General features: G+C 40.3%; 1 protein-coding gene across 1 annotated transcript in view; it reads left to right on the top strand.

Annotated features, from left to right (window-relative positions):
- Positions 1–16,243, top strand: part of RPS6KA2 (ribosomal protein S6 kinase, 90kDa, polypeptide 2) — a 73,177-nt gene that overhangs the window by 18,465 nt on the left and 38,469 nt on the right. The window contains exons 6-8 of the mRNA XM_010148161.1: positions 1,083–1,153; positions 1,988–2,076; positions 11,077–11,141. Of these exons, the coding sequence (XP_010146463.1) occupies positions 1,083–1,153; positions 1,988–2,076; positions 11,077–11,141 (225 nt within the window). The remainder of the gene's footprint in view (positions 1–1,082; positions 1,154–1,987; positions 2,077–11,076; positions 11,142–16,243) is intronic.

The raw sequence follows: 16,243 nt of genomic DNA, 5'->3' as shown, positions 1-16,243 counted from the left end.
TTAACAGGTATTTAATTATAGCAATGAATATTAATTAGTAGGTACTTATTATAGTAGAAGATATCCAAAGCCTGAGTCACAGACATAAGCAAGTAACAGTTCTCCTGATCCTCAGTGGACATTGTCCTCCTTCATGCCCAGGCTGCATTATGTTCCTGGTTTCTTTGTGTTTGGTGATGCATAACCCTCATCATCTGTTAGTCAGAGGAACCAGCTGCCACTCATACCCTCACAAAACACTGTCACAAGAGGTGCATGAAAGACCTGGTATTGAATCCATATTAGACAAGCCTCTTTGGCTGGTTTTGGTTTGGTTTGGTTTTTTTGTTACATATGTGAAATTCCAGTGAAATTTACTGACAACACCAATCTTTTTCAAAGGAACCATAACTGCTTGATGTATTCATGCGTAAGTCAGACAAATAATTGATGATGTTTGCTGAGTTTTGCTTTGCCATTTGGGTTCAGTTAGATGTGACACTTGCAAAATTCAACATTGAATAGAGCCAGGGAACCAAAACAGGAGAAAAAAAATCGCACTCAAATGCCTTGAGAACATGAGGATTGTGCAGTTTTCTCTTGCAAAGTATACCAGTGGCATCTCTAAGTGGTGCAAATATACAGTCTAAAAGGTGGTTCAACTCAAACTAAAAAGATGGGGAGTGGCATGTAGAATCCATTTTCCTTGCACCACAGACTATGCCAAACACCTAAGAACAGCCATATCCATTCATACTAAGGGTCCCTCCAGCCAAATATCTCATCTCCAGCACTGGCCATATAACAGCTGCAGGAGGAAACAACATATATGACATTTCTTCACAAACATGCCAAAATTTGATCCCAAGAATCAACGTAAACAGTTTGTAACGAGACTCCTGAACAAAACAGTCATGTTTGACCTTCACATTCTGCATAATCCAGACTTCTTGTGTCATTTTTTTCCAAAGTACAGTTTGTTGGACCATTTCTTTTCCTCAAGTTTTCAGTTGTGTTGGAAATAGAAGGTGGGTGTGGTGTCTGTCAGCCATGCAGACCACCTCAACAACCATTTGATTTACCATTTTGTTGCTGTTCCACAGTTTGAGATGTTGACGGGCTCGTTACCCTTCCAGGGAAAAGACAGGAAAGAGACAATGGCGCTCATTCTCAAGTGAGTATCGAAACTGCTTTTGTCCCTCTGTGAGTTAACTGTACCCTCTGGGCAGCCTATAGGTCCTGAGTATATGAAGGGAAGAGAATAATAATGTGCATAATGCATTTTTCAAAGCTATGGAAGGCATGTATTTGGTGAGGCATGCACAGCTGATGCCAGCTTGTAGCTCTAAAATTGCCTTCAGAATAAATAGTAGGAAGTGAAATACTGAGGGGGCCTTACAAAAGAAATGTTTCTTACATTCTGTAATAATGTCATTATCCACACAAAATTGGGAAGTCAGATCTCTGCAGGACAGCTTATGTTTTGTTGTTGCCAAGTTTCAAATATATTCCTTTACAAATTTCCCATTCATTTAATATTAAGTGCAGACATAAGTATTTGAAGTTTATCTTTGCTCAATATTACATTTTTTTCTCTCTAGCAGTGAATTGCCAAGGGAAAAGTTTTATTCTCTTTAATCATTATGTGGTTTAGTATCATTATTTTCATGAAGTTTGTTTAAATTCCTCTTGACTCCCAGATTTATTTCCGCAAGCTAAAAAACTGAAAATATTTCTGTAGGAAAGTGCCCTTTTTAGGTTGCAAAGTATGTTATGAAGTTCATTAAATCTACTCTACCTCTAGTGAAGCCAGTGGTAAAACCTTCTTTAATTTTGACAGAACAAGATCAGGTCCTCACTCTGTATTGCATTATGCTTAGGTAGTCTTTGGTCATCAAATTCGTGTTTCTGTCCTTCCTGACTACTACAATTCCACTTTTTAAACCACAGTGGGATGGAGAAGATTTTTGAAAAATCTATTTTCTTTTCAAGTGTTGTGTTCTTTCAGAGCCAAGCTGGGAATGCCGCAGTTCTTGAGCATAGAAGCCCAGAGCCTGCTGCGAGCCCTCTTCAAAAGGAACCCCTCCAACAGATTAGGTACGAGTGTGCATTTGATCAGGGCATTTGTTATGTGCGCTCTGCCTTGTCAGGTGGTGATCATTTCTCTTGGTGCATCTTCCCTGACAGTTATCCTCTTCATTATGCAGCATTTTGCATTCTTTCCCTGGGTGCACTGAACCTTTAGGGTTGCTAGAGCAATTTGCAAGGAGCACAGGCAAACCATTGGAATCTAAAACATGGTATTAGCTTGTGTTTTATTTTTTCAGTAAGGAAGGGGAGTAAACCACCAGTATTTATGAAGGGTTTAAGATAACTGCTGCACATGGTGATACAGGCAATTGAGAAACAGATCTCTCTTTAATTCTCTGTAATTTAGCTGCCATTTTGAGGTGGGGAGAAAAAGGGAGTAGAATTTGTCTCTCCCATTCTCAAATATGTTTCAGTGGTGTCTTGTTCTGTTTGCTGGGAACATTTTCACAGTAGGCTTTTTATTACCGTAAATGTATTATCTCCTTTCTTACTAACATGTTTTCCCACTTTGTTAATAATCCTATTTAAATTGTGATAAACTAGAAGGGTGTATTAGATCATGTGTCTTATGCCACCTGTACCTTTGTTTTGGAGTTTTATTAAGAAATTCATTCCATTTCATGAGGTCATGGACAATGACTGGTGTATGACTTTCATTGCGAATTTGGTCTTCAGGTTTTTTACATGGAAAAATAAGAGTCTTATCAAGTTAATTTTTGTCACAATAGCTAGTATGAGACTATGTATTGGACTCATGCTGAGAAAAGTCTTGATAAGTGATGTTTTTAGTACAAAGCTGTGTTTTGGATTTATGCTGAGAAGAATATCGAAAACAGTGGTTTTTAGTTGTGGCCAAGCAATGTTTATATTAAGTCAAAGACTTTCACCATTTCTCATACTGCACCTGTGTTCCCAGCTGCTTCTCTACAAGGAGCTTGGAGGGATCACAGTCAGGACAGCTGGCGCCAAGTGACCAAAGGAATATTACGTTCCATGAACCATCACGCTCAGTATATAAGTTGGGGGAATTGGCCAGGGGGCTCTCACAGTCTCACTCTCTCTGGCTCTTGATTCTTGCTGCTTGGAGACTAGCTGGGCATTGGTCAGCAGGTGGTGAGCAATTGTATTTGAGACGGTTTTTCCCACTGCTGTTTTCCTTTTCATTACATATTATCATCGTCATCATCATCATCATTACATAGTATTAGTACTAGTAGCATCATTATTTCATTTAGTTACAGTTTTTAAACTGTTCTTATCTCAACCCACAGGTTTTCTTATCTTTTTCCTCTGATCCTCTCCCCCATCTGACTGGGGGAGGGGGAGGTGAGCAAATGGTTGTGGGCCCTCTCCTCCCCAGTGGAGACCTGCATGGTGCACGTAGGGAATGCCCTCCCATGGGTTTTTTACCTCTCGACCTAAACAGTAGCTCTTGTAGTCTGATACACTGCAGAGATGATAATGCAAAACCACATTTTCTCAGCAGGTTTCAATTGCTCTCAAGCAATTTGCTTGACATTAGAGAAAATTAGAGTCTTGAGATTTCTAGGTTTAATCTATGTTCAGAAAAATAAGATGCTGCAGCAAATATAAACTTTCCCCACTCCGTCCCTCTGTTCCTTTCTGATGTTTCCTCCCTCTCTCTGTCTCTTGGTTTTGTTCTGCTCTGCTCATTTGTGGCTTCCCACAAACTGCTATCCATCCAAAATGGGGCTCCAGTGAAGGCAGTGGGACTTTCTGGATGCTGATCCTTAAATAAAAAGCTACTCACCAAAATAAGCAACGATGCTTAGTTTTAGCCATGGCAGTTCTAGCCCCCTTATTGTCTCCCTTTTAGTAACGGAGAATTGCTAAGGGTCAAGGCTTTAAACCTCAGGATTATTGAAATACTGGGAAGACTGCAAGAAAGGAAGAGATTATTTATAACACGAACATCCAAGGACATAAAAATCTAAAAGAGTAACAGAAAAAATAGGTCTTAACATTGCAGGGACAGCAATGCAAAGCTTCTGAAAGCTCTCTCTGTTTTAACTGATTTAGAATCAGCACAAAGGACGGTGAAAACAGACTTGCTGTTAATGCAAGAAGAAATACTTAGGTTGGCCTAAATATTGAACAGAAGTCAAGAGATAAAACGATTGCTTCAACTTTGTGGATTTTAGCTTTTTCTGGGAATGGAATAATTGTCTGATATTAAAAGAAAAGCAGGCACTAGACCTCCTGTTTTGAAAAATGTTTGGAAAATTATTGAAGCATGATTAAATAAATGAACCATATTATGGATCCTACACTTGTTTCAGAAGTTTGCAAATTTAGAAAGTGTTTGTATTTAGTGCCAAAGTATTTTTAACATTAGCAATAAAAAAGATGCTGAGCTTTGTAAATCATTTTATTCTGACTACCATCGTGCTTTTTGCCATTTCATTTTTGAGGTCTTAAAAAGTGGAAGTAAAGATTGAAGATGTATTCTAAAATTTTGCTTTCAAACTTTGGTTTGAAGCTTTGAATTAATGGAAAAATAAATATTACAGTTGATGCAAGATATTCAGACAAGGCAGAGAAGGAAAATAGTGATCCAGTTTACCTGATTCTATTTTTAGTTCTGGTGCCCATATTAACTCTTTAGAACAAACTTTTAAGGAATGAAAGTTCTTCTTTCCTTTGGCATTCCTTGTTATGGGTGCTGTCTGTTCTTTTCTGAGCCTATCCACTGTTTGCTGTACAAACAGTTTGCGTAGCACAGCTTTGGTAGTATTGTAAGACTACAAGGATGTTGTGAGGTTTTGCAGGGAGAAAATTATAAGGGCCAAAGCTCAGCTAGAATTTAATCTAGCTACTGCTGTGAAAGACAATAAAGGATGTTTCTATAAATACATCAGCAACAAAAGGAGGGCTAAGGACAATGTCCATCCTTTACTGTATGCAGGGGAGAGATAGTGAAAAAGAATGAGGGTTAGGTACTTGATGCTACCTTTGCTGCAGTCTTTATTAATAAGACCAGTTGTTCTCTGGGTACCCAGTCTCCTGAGCTTCAAGACAGGGATGTGGAACAAACTGAAGCCCCCACAATCCAAGGGGAAATGGTTATCAACCTGCTTAGACACTTACGAGTCTATGGGCTGGATAGGATCTACCCAAGGATACTGAAGGAGCTGACAGAAGTGCTCACCAAGCCACTTTCCATCATTTTTCATCAGCCCTGGCTAACCAGGGAGGGCCCAGTTGAATGCAGGTTAGCAAATGTGACACCTATCTAAAAGGTGGCCTGGAAGGAGGATCTGGGTAACTACAAGTCTGTCAGTCTGACCTCGGTGCTGGGAAAGGTTATGGAGCAGATCATCTTGAGTGCCATCACGAAGGAAGTACAGGACAAGCAGGTGATCAGGTTCAGTCAGCATGGGTTTATGAAAGTCAGGTCCTGCTTGACAAACCTGATCTCCTTCAATGACAAGGTGACCTGATTAGTGGACGAGGTAAAGTCTATGGATGTTACCTGTCTAGACTTTAGTAAAGCCTTTGACACTGTTTCCCACAGCATTCTCTCAGAGAAACTGGCTGCTGATGGCTTGATGGGCATATGCTTTGTTGGGTAAAAACTGGCTGTATGACCAGGCCTAAAGAGTTGTGGTGAATGGAGTTAAATCCAGTTGGCAGCCAGCCACTAGAGGTGTTCCCCAGGGCTCAGTACTGGGGCCAGCTCTGTTTAATAACTTTACCAATGATCTGGGCAAGGGGATCGAATGCAACTTCAGTAAGTTGCAGATGACACCAAGTAGGGTGGGAGTATTGATCTGCCTGAGGGCAGGAGGAGTCGTCAGGGGGATCTGGACACGGTGGATCGATGGGCCAAGGCCAGTTGTATGTGGTTCAACAAGGCCAAGTGCAGGACCCGGCACTTGGGTCATAACAATCCCATACAGCACTACAGGCTTGGGGACACAAGTGGCTGGAAAGCTGCCTGGTGGAAAAGGATCTGGGGATGTTGGTTGACAGCCAGCTAAATATGAGCCAGCAGTGTGCCCAGGTGGCCAAGAAGGCCGATGGCATCCTGGCCAGCAAGACCCAGGTAGGTGAGCTCGGCGCTTGTGAGGCTGCATCTTAAATACTGAGGTCAGCTTTGTGCCCCTCACTTCACAATGTTCAAAGACACTGAGGTGCTGGAGCATGTCCAGAGAACAGCAACAAAGCTGGTGAAAGCTCTAGAGCACAAGTCCTGTGAGGAGTGGCTGAGGGAAGTGGGGTTTTTATCCAGGAGAAGAGGAAGCTCAGGGGAGTCCTTATTGCTCTCTACAACTACCTGAAAGGAGATTGCAGAATGGTGGGTGTTGATCTCTTCTCTCAAGTGACAGGGCAAGAGGAAATGGCCTCAAGTTGCCCCAGGGGAGGTTTAGATTGGATGTTAGGAAAAATTTCTTCGCCAAAAGGGCTGTCAAGTTTTGGAACAGGCTGCCCAGGGAAGTGGTGGAGTCACCATCCCTGGAGGTATTCAAGAGAAATGTAGATTCGGTGCTTAGGGACATGGTTTAGTGGTGGACTTCGCAGAGCTGGGTTAATGGTTGGACTTAATGATCTTAAAGGTCTTTTCCAACCAAAAACATTCTGTCATAAGTACAACAAATTTCAGATTGTGGACAAGCATAATTTTAAATTCTCGAAGACACTAACTGGAATATCCAGGCAAATAAGGAGAAAGCATCTTGGAAAGGAAATTATATTATGAAGATGTTAGCTCGTTACCTTGCCAGGAACTTAGGCAAGGAACTAATTCTTACTTGCCTTGAGGCCTGGATTTATTCAGGTGGGTAAATGAATGCAAAGAGCGTTTCAGGAACTCCCTGCACTACTGAGCAATATAAAGCTTCCAGAGTCCTTGTGATTGAGAAGCTTGGCCAAGAAATCATAGAGCAAAAGCATACACCAATAGATTCAGAGTAAGAGCCAAATAAATAGTTATTATTTCTTTAATCCCATGTTCTTGGAGAAGACAAATTCTGCTTTGACACATAGAAAACTTTGGGTTTCAATTTTTTAAGCTGATGACTTTTAAAAACTGAGTTTCACCTTTGTCAGAGTGATTGTTCATCTTTTTTGTAAACCTTAGGAATGCATTTCAAAAAATCTAGCCCACTAAAAAGATTACGGAGTTGTGGAGACACCAAAATTTTATTATCAGAAACTAAAAATCTGAAAACTCTTTCTGCACATTTTGATTATCCAAATAACCAACTTTGAAATTTTGTAGGTCTCCCTTTTTCCCCTTAATATATTTCAAGGCTCACGTTGTCTGTAATGATTTAACAATCAAAAGCAATTACAAATAAAACATTCTACCTTTACTGTTCATGGACACTTTTATTACAGGCATAAAACAATATTAGATAATCAAGTTCTCGCTTATTAACATGACGTTGCCTTTATATAAATCTGTGCACTCTCTAATGTATTTAAACTGGCAATTTGATCTGAAAGCATTATTTATCTTCTTGGACCCTTGTGGGACTGGATGGTGTGTAGGAATATTTGCAGGCAGTAGGTTTGATTGTGCTGATTATTCTTTACAGATAAGCTTGATTACTAAATTGAAGTTAAACGAACAACCAGAAACCTAGAGGAAGGTGAAAGGTTTGCAGTCATGTCATGTCCCACACTTCAGGCAGTCTGCTAAATACTCATCTTTATGCCACGAAATGTCCATGCCCATGAAACAGGACTTTCCAGGTACTCCTGTGCTTCTTTTCTCCATGAAAGAACATCACTTTTCAGTACTACTATAGAATTGCATATGGTAGATGGATGGCTGAAACCTGCTTAGCAAATCCAGAGACTCCACCATAAGCAGCAATGCCTAACTTGTCCCATGAACCTCTGCAGCAGGGTCAGGGTTGCCTCTCCAGGCTTCCAGAGCTGTCCTCCGCTGGGGTGAGGACAAAGGCCTCACACCGCTGCCTGTGGCTACAAGACATGGCTATGTGCAAGGGAGCCATGGGCTACACCAGCAGGTCTCATGGCAAGGAAGATCAGGGAATAAAAACTGCAGTAAGCACTGAACCTTCCTTCTCCATCATGTAAAACCGCCTGCTCGGAATTGGAACTCCATTCTTCACAGAGTTACTCTCCTAAATCTCTGTAATACATTTAACTAACCAGAGATGGAGTCAAGCCCTGGCATTCCTAACAACATATGCCCTCTGTGTCAGAGCTCTGATGTGGCCCCAGGTGGAAAATGATAATTTTTCAAACAAATGCCTGTGTCAGATGCATGTTGCATTCCTTACTGCACACCGCAGTTGTCCACTGGTAGAAGTAGCTATGGGTGGGCTTTTTCCTTGGTTCTGATTTCTGTGGTTTTGGGGGAAAAAATAACAACATCAGCAAAAACTGTGGCTTTCAAATGGATCATCTGAAAAAAAAAAAAAAAAAAGGTGGGTTATTCCCATCATATAATGATGTATCCCTAAGCCTACAAAAGAGGGAAAAGCGATACAGAAGGTAAGGGACAGAGCAGAGAAGATTGAATGTATCAGCAGTTATCCTTAGTCTAGGGAATGCTACCAGTAGCTTACAATGTCTGTAGAATTTATTCCAGTCCTTTGAAATAAATTTGGCACTTGGATTTCATCCTTATGTAGCGAAGAGCAACTACTGCACATTACAAAGTTTTCTGTCACCATTGCTGAATGCAAGACATTTTTCACAGATATTTATTCTCAGAAGAGCTGCTTAATGTAATTCTCTTCAGGGTAATTGTGTTGGTTTCATGTTTTTGTTGGCATTGCAAAAATCAGAATGAATCTGCCAAGTGTATCTAGTGCAGACTTTAGACTGTACATTGAAAAAACCATGCTAAGGAAGACATAGGACAAGTCTTACTACTGTCTAAGTCCTAGTATTTTCTTGTTCAGTACCCAGTGACCATGAACAACTGCCTAGAGAAGAGTAAAAATAGAGTAAGCATATGTGATACTTCAATTCTCTCCCAGTTTACACCTGCTTTAAGCTCATGCAAGGGGGTTCCTGAACCTCTTGTGGTTTGTTGATGAAGTAATCTTCCACAGATTTAATTTCAACATACTTTTCTAGTCTTTCCCTGAATACATATAAATATTTTGCATCCACATAATCTTTTCCAAGGAATTCCATATCACACAACTAACTTTTTCTTGAGAAAGCATCTCCAGATTGTTCTGTGCCCAATTCCTGCTAGCATCATTTAACTACCTATATCCTTGTACTGGATAAAATGTGAGTTAATCCCTATCACCTCATTCCAAATCACCTCATTCCAAATAATAATGACTTTTAAGATCTCTGTCGTATACCCCCTCAGCCATGTGTTTCCAGGTTGAAAAGACAATCATTCCATACCATTGCTTGTTGCCCTTCTTTGATTTTTCCTACCTTTAATAAATATACCCTTTGATAGGTGAGGATGTCAACCACATTCCATACTCAAGCTGTAGGTGTTCAAGAGATTTGTACAGTGGCAATGTAATGATCTTCTACCTTTTTTTCTCTAAGATTTGATTTCATGTTGTGTTTCCTTAGAACTGTCCATCAGAACCCAAAGATCTCACTCCTGACGGGGGGGATGATCACCTCCAAGAACACAATTTTGTATGGCAGGCTGGGATTGTTTATCCTTGTGTGCACCACTTACGTTTGTCTACACTGTAAGATTACCAGGACAGGGAAGTAATCAGAACAACATTCCTTTTGCGTTATTATCCAGCAGGTGTGACAGACAATCCTGCTTGTTATGTTCACAAAGTGTTTGGTTTTCGTATCCATTCATCAGTGAATGTTAAGCGGGCTGTAGGAAGCCATTCCTGATCAGTGTGTCTTGGCAAACATCAGTAATGTCTTGTACACAAGGAGAGCAGATGTCACATTTTACAAAAGCTTGAGCTGACAAGACCTTTCTAAAGCTGCTTCTAATGTTGATCTTCAGAAAGTACAAATACTGTGTATAAAATGCTGAATCCTCTGAGGTGCTAAGTGCCTTTTGCAAGGTGCTTATGAATCCTAAGTCCCCTTGGGAATCAAGGACGCTCAGCATCCATGTACGGAAGTGTGGCGTACCTTTCAGGAACTGATTCCAAAAGTCTGCTTCCAGATGTTATTCCAGTCAAATCAACCCCCAAAATGGCATGCTAAATCATCTCTGACAGTTGTTTAATTATTACTTAAACACCTGTTGGTTTTTGTGATGGCATTGAAGCAAAATAATTCAACTAAAGGAATAAAAAAGGCAATCTTCAGTGAAGACATATGGCAAAAGTAATGAAGCGATTAGATTCATTACCAGATCTCAGAAGAGTTTCCCTAATTTTCCTATAGAGTAATGTAACAGAAATTTAACAGTGAAGGAAACATACCACTGAGAGTGATGCTTTTTGTACTCATGCAATTCTGAAGACAATATTTGAAACCTAAAATCCCTGGCTTACCTCAAATCATTTGGGGCCTTTGATATTTTGAGTCTGAATTTATTTGTAGTGCAATTTCCCAAGCCCATGGAAAACAGGTAATGAGACAAGATTTGAAAGTGGGTGCAGGTAGAAGGGAGGCCAGTGGTGGCAGGGAGCAGCAGCAGCCCTGCCCTAGGGGGTGGAGGGGACCACCACCCCCCCTGCCATAGTATCAGGACATCTCAGGGCCTCTCTTGGCCTTGCTGGTGCGTGTGCTCTGCTGAGGCTGAAAACCCACATCTTGTCTGAAGCCTGAAGAGAGCAGTTATTCAGCCTTGGCACCAGCCTCCATTGGAGAAAAGTCAAAACCCTTCAGCCATCAGATTTTATTAATGAAGTGCCCTTATCTGTATTTATGGTAGTTTGTACTGTTATGGCAGTCGCGCTGTTCAGGGTTTCTTGACTAGAATAAATGTTTAGACGGTGATTCTGACTTTGTCAGAAGAAAAGAGAGGGTGGGGAGGCAAGCTGGAGAAAAGATGCCATGCAGCACTCTTCTAAGCATGACTTCATTTTGATTCTTTCATTTTCTCATCAGGTGCTGGATTCGATGGAGTGGAAGAAATTAAACGTCACCCTTTCTTTGTTACTATAGACTGGAATGTAAGTGGAGCACCATTTTTAAAAATTTTATTATTTTTCTTAGCTAAATTTTTTAAGACAAACTGCTATGCTTAGAAAAAAAAGTGAAGTGCCCTCTAACAGAGAGAACCCAGGAGCTAGAGCCTTTTAAGTGGGTGCCTGTGTCTCTTGCATACGTATCTGGCATTGTTAGGTTTACAGTTGAACTTGATGATCTTAAAGGTCTCTTCCGACTTAAATGATTCTATTATTTTATATATATATATATTATATACACGTGTGTTCATATACCCACACATGAAAGAAATAGAAAGCTGCTTTCAGCATTGCCAGTTTTTTCTAATCTAGTCTCTGTTTTGTCCAATGGTCTGGCTTATCACAGTACTACCTGAGGTTATGTCCAGTGTTCTGCAGAATAATTTCCACATTCAGCTGCATTGTTTGAAACACGATGCATTGTTTGTGGGAGCTGGAATGGATTGAAAAGGAGCAGCTTTAATTGAAAGAATTCTGGTAATATTTCAATTGCAAAAACAAACAGAGCCAAAGCACTGGGATTGAAAGAGACACTCCAGGAGGATGCAGTCTGATGCTCTAGGACTTTCTGCTGTTATGTTCCGTATTGAAATACTTGTCCCTTCTCACTGGGTCAGGCAAGCTGGACTAAATGCTACTTTTATTCTTTCCGATATCAGGGACCTCCAGAAATCCTTTCTCTCTTGGAAATATTCAGAGCAGCCCCAGGTCTGCTTTTGCACATGCCTCCTGACAGTAGCTGCAAGGATCTCCAAGACCTCCAGACTCACCCTTTCCCAAACATGGCATGGTGCCACTGGGGCTGGCTGGGTACCCATAGAGCTTGTAGAGCAGGTTGTGCTACTTTATGCTGGGGCAATTATAAATTTTCCGACAGGATAGCTGGTTGACCCCCTTCTTGTCACTTTTAGCCTAAGTGACCATAGGACAGGATCTGGCTCTCCCACTGTCTTGCAGTGGGTGCTACAGAAAAGCACAACACGGGTGGATTTTCAGAACAGTGATTTCACATCATTGAGTACACAAGTCAACTGGCTAGAACAGGAAACAACAACTTCTCTTACAAGTGGTTGATGTTTTATTGAGGTGAGTCATTAACCTAACGTCAGCACTCAAAATTGGAACAGCAAACATTAGATCAAATATAACATGGTTCAAATCAGACATGTCGGACATGATTCATAGAATGGTAAACAAGGATTTATTTTATTGCTATCAGCTACAGCTCATAAAGCTGGCGGTAGAGATTAGCTATGTATTTAATTTAGACTTGCAACAGGTTAACCCTTCTCACATTTTCAGAGTCATATTTGTTCAAATCAACTTATTTTTAGCCAAACCTGGAAGCAAACACTTTTCATTCTTGATCTGAATACCTGCCAGTGCATCAGAGCTCCTGTTTGCCACATCCTCTAGAATTTTCTATTTTAATTATATCTGAACTGTGTTATGGTATTGTTACATCTCCTTAATATTTGATCTGAATTTACTCATGAATGCTAGCATAACAGGTCAAATTGATGCAGTTCTCACTATAAATTTTGGTAAAACAGAATGAATGTATGTGACAGAGCCGTTCTCAACCCACTGCCCGGGGCTTTACAGTATACCTAATTCCTCTGTGAAAAGACATTTTGTGGTGCCCAGGTGGCCTTTGAAAGGCCTACAGAACCATTTATTTTGGAAAAATTCGTGAACCTAACTTGGATTGCATGTTTAAGAGTTGGCATGATTCATATACAAATTAAGAGATGATCAATGAAAGTGGAGTTTGAGATTTTCCTTTATGACACAGCTGATTTATAGTCCCATTACAAAAGTTCTGGAGTCTGGATTCTCTTTCTTCTTATTCTTACTAATCATAGGACTCTGTATAAAGACTTCACATTTATAAAACATTAAGTGAAAAGAAAAAAATAAAGAATCCTGAATAGTTGTGTTCTTTATTAATATTATTGTCTGTTATCACCAGATACCTCCACGGTTCTCAACTTTGTAATCAAAATACAGGTTAGGTGCATACATCTTAACGTAATAAGGAGCATTGAAGCACTGACAGGATTTCTCCTTCTGCATTTGCTAGTGGAGCAGCTCAGAAACTCATCACGAGAAATGAGGGTCTGCATCTTGGAAAAGTTTTCAGTGAAGTCCATTCTTGTCTGTGAGACCCCTCAAGACCCATTCCCTTATGATGCTTAGTGATTGTTTCAAGCTGAGTTCTTTAAGGAGCTATTTCATGTCTATCCTAAAGAAACTGTAAATCCATTATTTGAAGAAATTCTTCTGGATGGGTCAAGACAATATATACCATGTAGAGGCTAAGTATGCCTGAACATGCCTTGGAGACAGAGAGGGAGGTGGATTTAATTGTCCTTTGATGTCTTATGTAGTCCTGCAACTTCGCTCTAAAATGTAGCTGTAAAAACCCATTTTAATCCAACATAATTAGTGCTTATTGCACTCTCTTGGGGACAGACAGGTCATTATTACACAGATCAGCTATCATTTTTGTAATATATTTGCTCATTTAATCCTAATTTTACTATCACTCATGGTGATCTTGGGAGGCTTATCTAGTTGCAGCATCTGTACTGTATGCATTTCAGAGCAGTGTGAGCCAGCCTGGCCCTGAGCTGAAACCAGGGCTTTGTCTTACAATGATGATCCAACTGTTAATGTGTTGCCCGTGGACAGAAACAGAACAGGGCCACAGAACAGAAGTGAATCAGGCACAGATGTTTAGTGCTGATCTCTGGACTGTTGCAGGAAAAAGTGCCTGATGCCCTCATTTTGTTCTTCCATCACATATACAGAATCGCTCACATCAGTTTGTAGGCATTCAGCAAACAACATTGTAGAGGCAGGACATGAATGCTGAATTATTTTATACCTTGGTAATATAAAGACTTCAGAGAGCAAGAGGCAAACTCTCTTGGAGAGCTTCTGAACTACCTTGGCAGCTATGATAGACAGGCCTGCTGCAACTGACAACATAGAAACTTTCAGCAACTGTAGGAAAATGATCCTCTATTGAGAGTCCCCTTATCCAAAGGGTCAGAACAAGTTAGTGTCTTCTAGAAACCCAGTGTTAAAACATATCTTTTTTAAGCAATTTTTTTCCTACAAGAGTGACATGATAACCAAGAACAAACCACCAAGTTGCTTCTTCCTAGTTAAAAGGGATTCAAAGCAGAAATGAGAATTAGCTGCTTTCTCCAACTTGTCTGTCAAGTCTAGATATCACAGTGATGAAGTAATTAGAATTGCAGACAGAAATGATAAATCGGATCTTTGATGTCAGAGTAATGGCAGAGCTGTTCCCTTGGAGTTTGTGTTGGGGCTCAGTTATTGTCTCTATCACTGAAGTGTTTACCTGTTAGAACAGTCATTTCACACTTGTTTCCCGTCTTTCACTGTCTTCAGACACAACCAGACAGCGTATGGTTTGGATGAAGGCAGGGAACACAGTGGAAACAGCACACAGTGTAAAAAAGCCCCCTGTTGTGATGCTGCAGATGCTCGTGCCCAGCACAGCAGGGCTGATAGGATATGACCACTGCAGTAGGTGCAATCCTGGGGGACATGAGTGTGGCCAGAGAACGAGCATCCTCCTCCTGCCCTTTCCCAACGCTGCTTTACGTTGTTCCCATGTTCCAGGGTGCTGTCCTTCAGTACAAATATCCAGCCACCCTAACTCCAACTTGGTGTATAAGTAGCACTAAATGAATTGTGGATAATCTGACAGAGTTTTTAATGCATAAAATTAAATTGTGGCATGACTCTGTACGAGTCTTGTCTTTACAGCTATTGTCACACAGTAACAAAACCCTAAATTGCCACTTCCCAGGGTGAAAAATAGATGAAGGGTTCTGCAAATATCAGTCTTACTGCTCTAAGGCATTTAGTAGGCACTGTGATACAAATCAATAGATCCTTTGTTAAATGAATGGACTGTCTTTCATGTTAGAGGCTGGGAATCACAGGAAGGAGATTATACGTCAAGCTCCTCCTGAGTTTTACCTGCTTACAACCCTTGCACTGCCTTTTCTCCCTAAAAGCAGACCCAAACTGAGCTGACCTCAGATAATTTCAGTCCTTGGCTTTGAGAAAAAGAGTCTGGTTCCTGATTTTTATATTACTGTTTCTTCTTTCCTGGTCATGCATAAAGCATTTCTGGCTCTTCACTGAAAATGAGAAATTAAATCCCTTTCTGCAGACTGCAGTCGGAGGAGTGGGCTATAAACAGTAGGTTTTGTTTAGATGGCAGGCTAAATTGGAACAAGCACACATGACACGCTGGAAAATGAACTGTCAAATGCAGCTGAGGGAAGGAGTGGGAAGAAGGTGGACTCGAGTTCTGTTTCCTTCAATGTTAATTAAAGACCAAACTAATCTGAAAACACAAATTATTTAATTTCAGATTTTACCAACAGCAAAAAATTGATCCCAGGGTCTGTATTCTGCTAGATTTTCTATCGTTTGCAGGCAGTAACATTGAGCCATTAATCTAGGAGAGGACAAGCATTTTAGAAGGTAGTTCATCCTTTTGTCTGCTTATTGGATTTTCCATGACAGGTATATGTATCAAAGGAGCTTTTTCTCACACTACAAGTGCGTCACTGTGGAGGGTAACATCTTTCTATTTTTACAAGGTGTCTAAGGAATAATTCAATTCGTCATCAAAGAAACTCAGCTGAGGAAATGACTAAATAGTTTTTAATTAAATTAGAGCATTTTCTTTTTCTTGATATTTGCCAGGCATATGTACAGGGCATTTACATCTTCAGGTTTCTTTAAGACTGCGTTTTTTTAAAGATGATGAAAAATTAACTGCTAATAAATAACAGGAGAGAGATGCATGTCGCAGCATTTTGTTACTATTACTTGAGTCCCAGATGAGGGGGTGTTCAGATGAAACTCCTATAGGGTATCTGGCAACATACATTGGGAAAAAGTCACTGGGACCTGGGGGAAAATCAGTTATTTAAAAAAAAAGGTTTTTGAAATCAGAAGGAAGTTGACAGAAATTCATAGTTTCTAAAACTGCTATAGAACTGTGTTCAAGTTAATTCATAGGTACTTATTAA

Source organism: Eurypyga helias, unplaced genomic scaffold, assembly GCF_000690775.1.
Source record: "Eurypyga helias isolate BGI_N326 unplaced genomic scaffold, ASM69077v1 scaffold10990, whole genome shotgun sequence".
Classification (NCBI taxonomy): Eukaryota; Metazoa; Chordata; class Aves; order Eurypygiformes; family Eurypygidae; genus Eurypyga; species Eurypyga helias.
The sequence above is the reverse complement of the archived record's forward strand: the minus strand, read 5'-3'. Positions and strand labels throughout refer to the sequence as shown.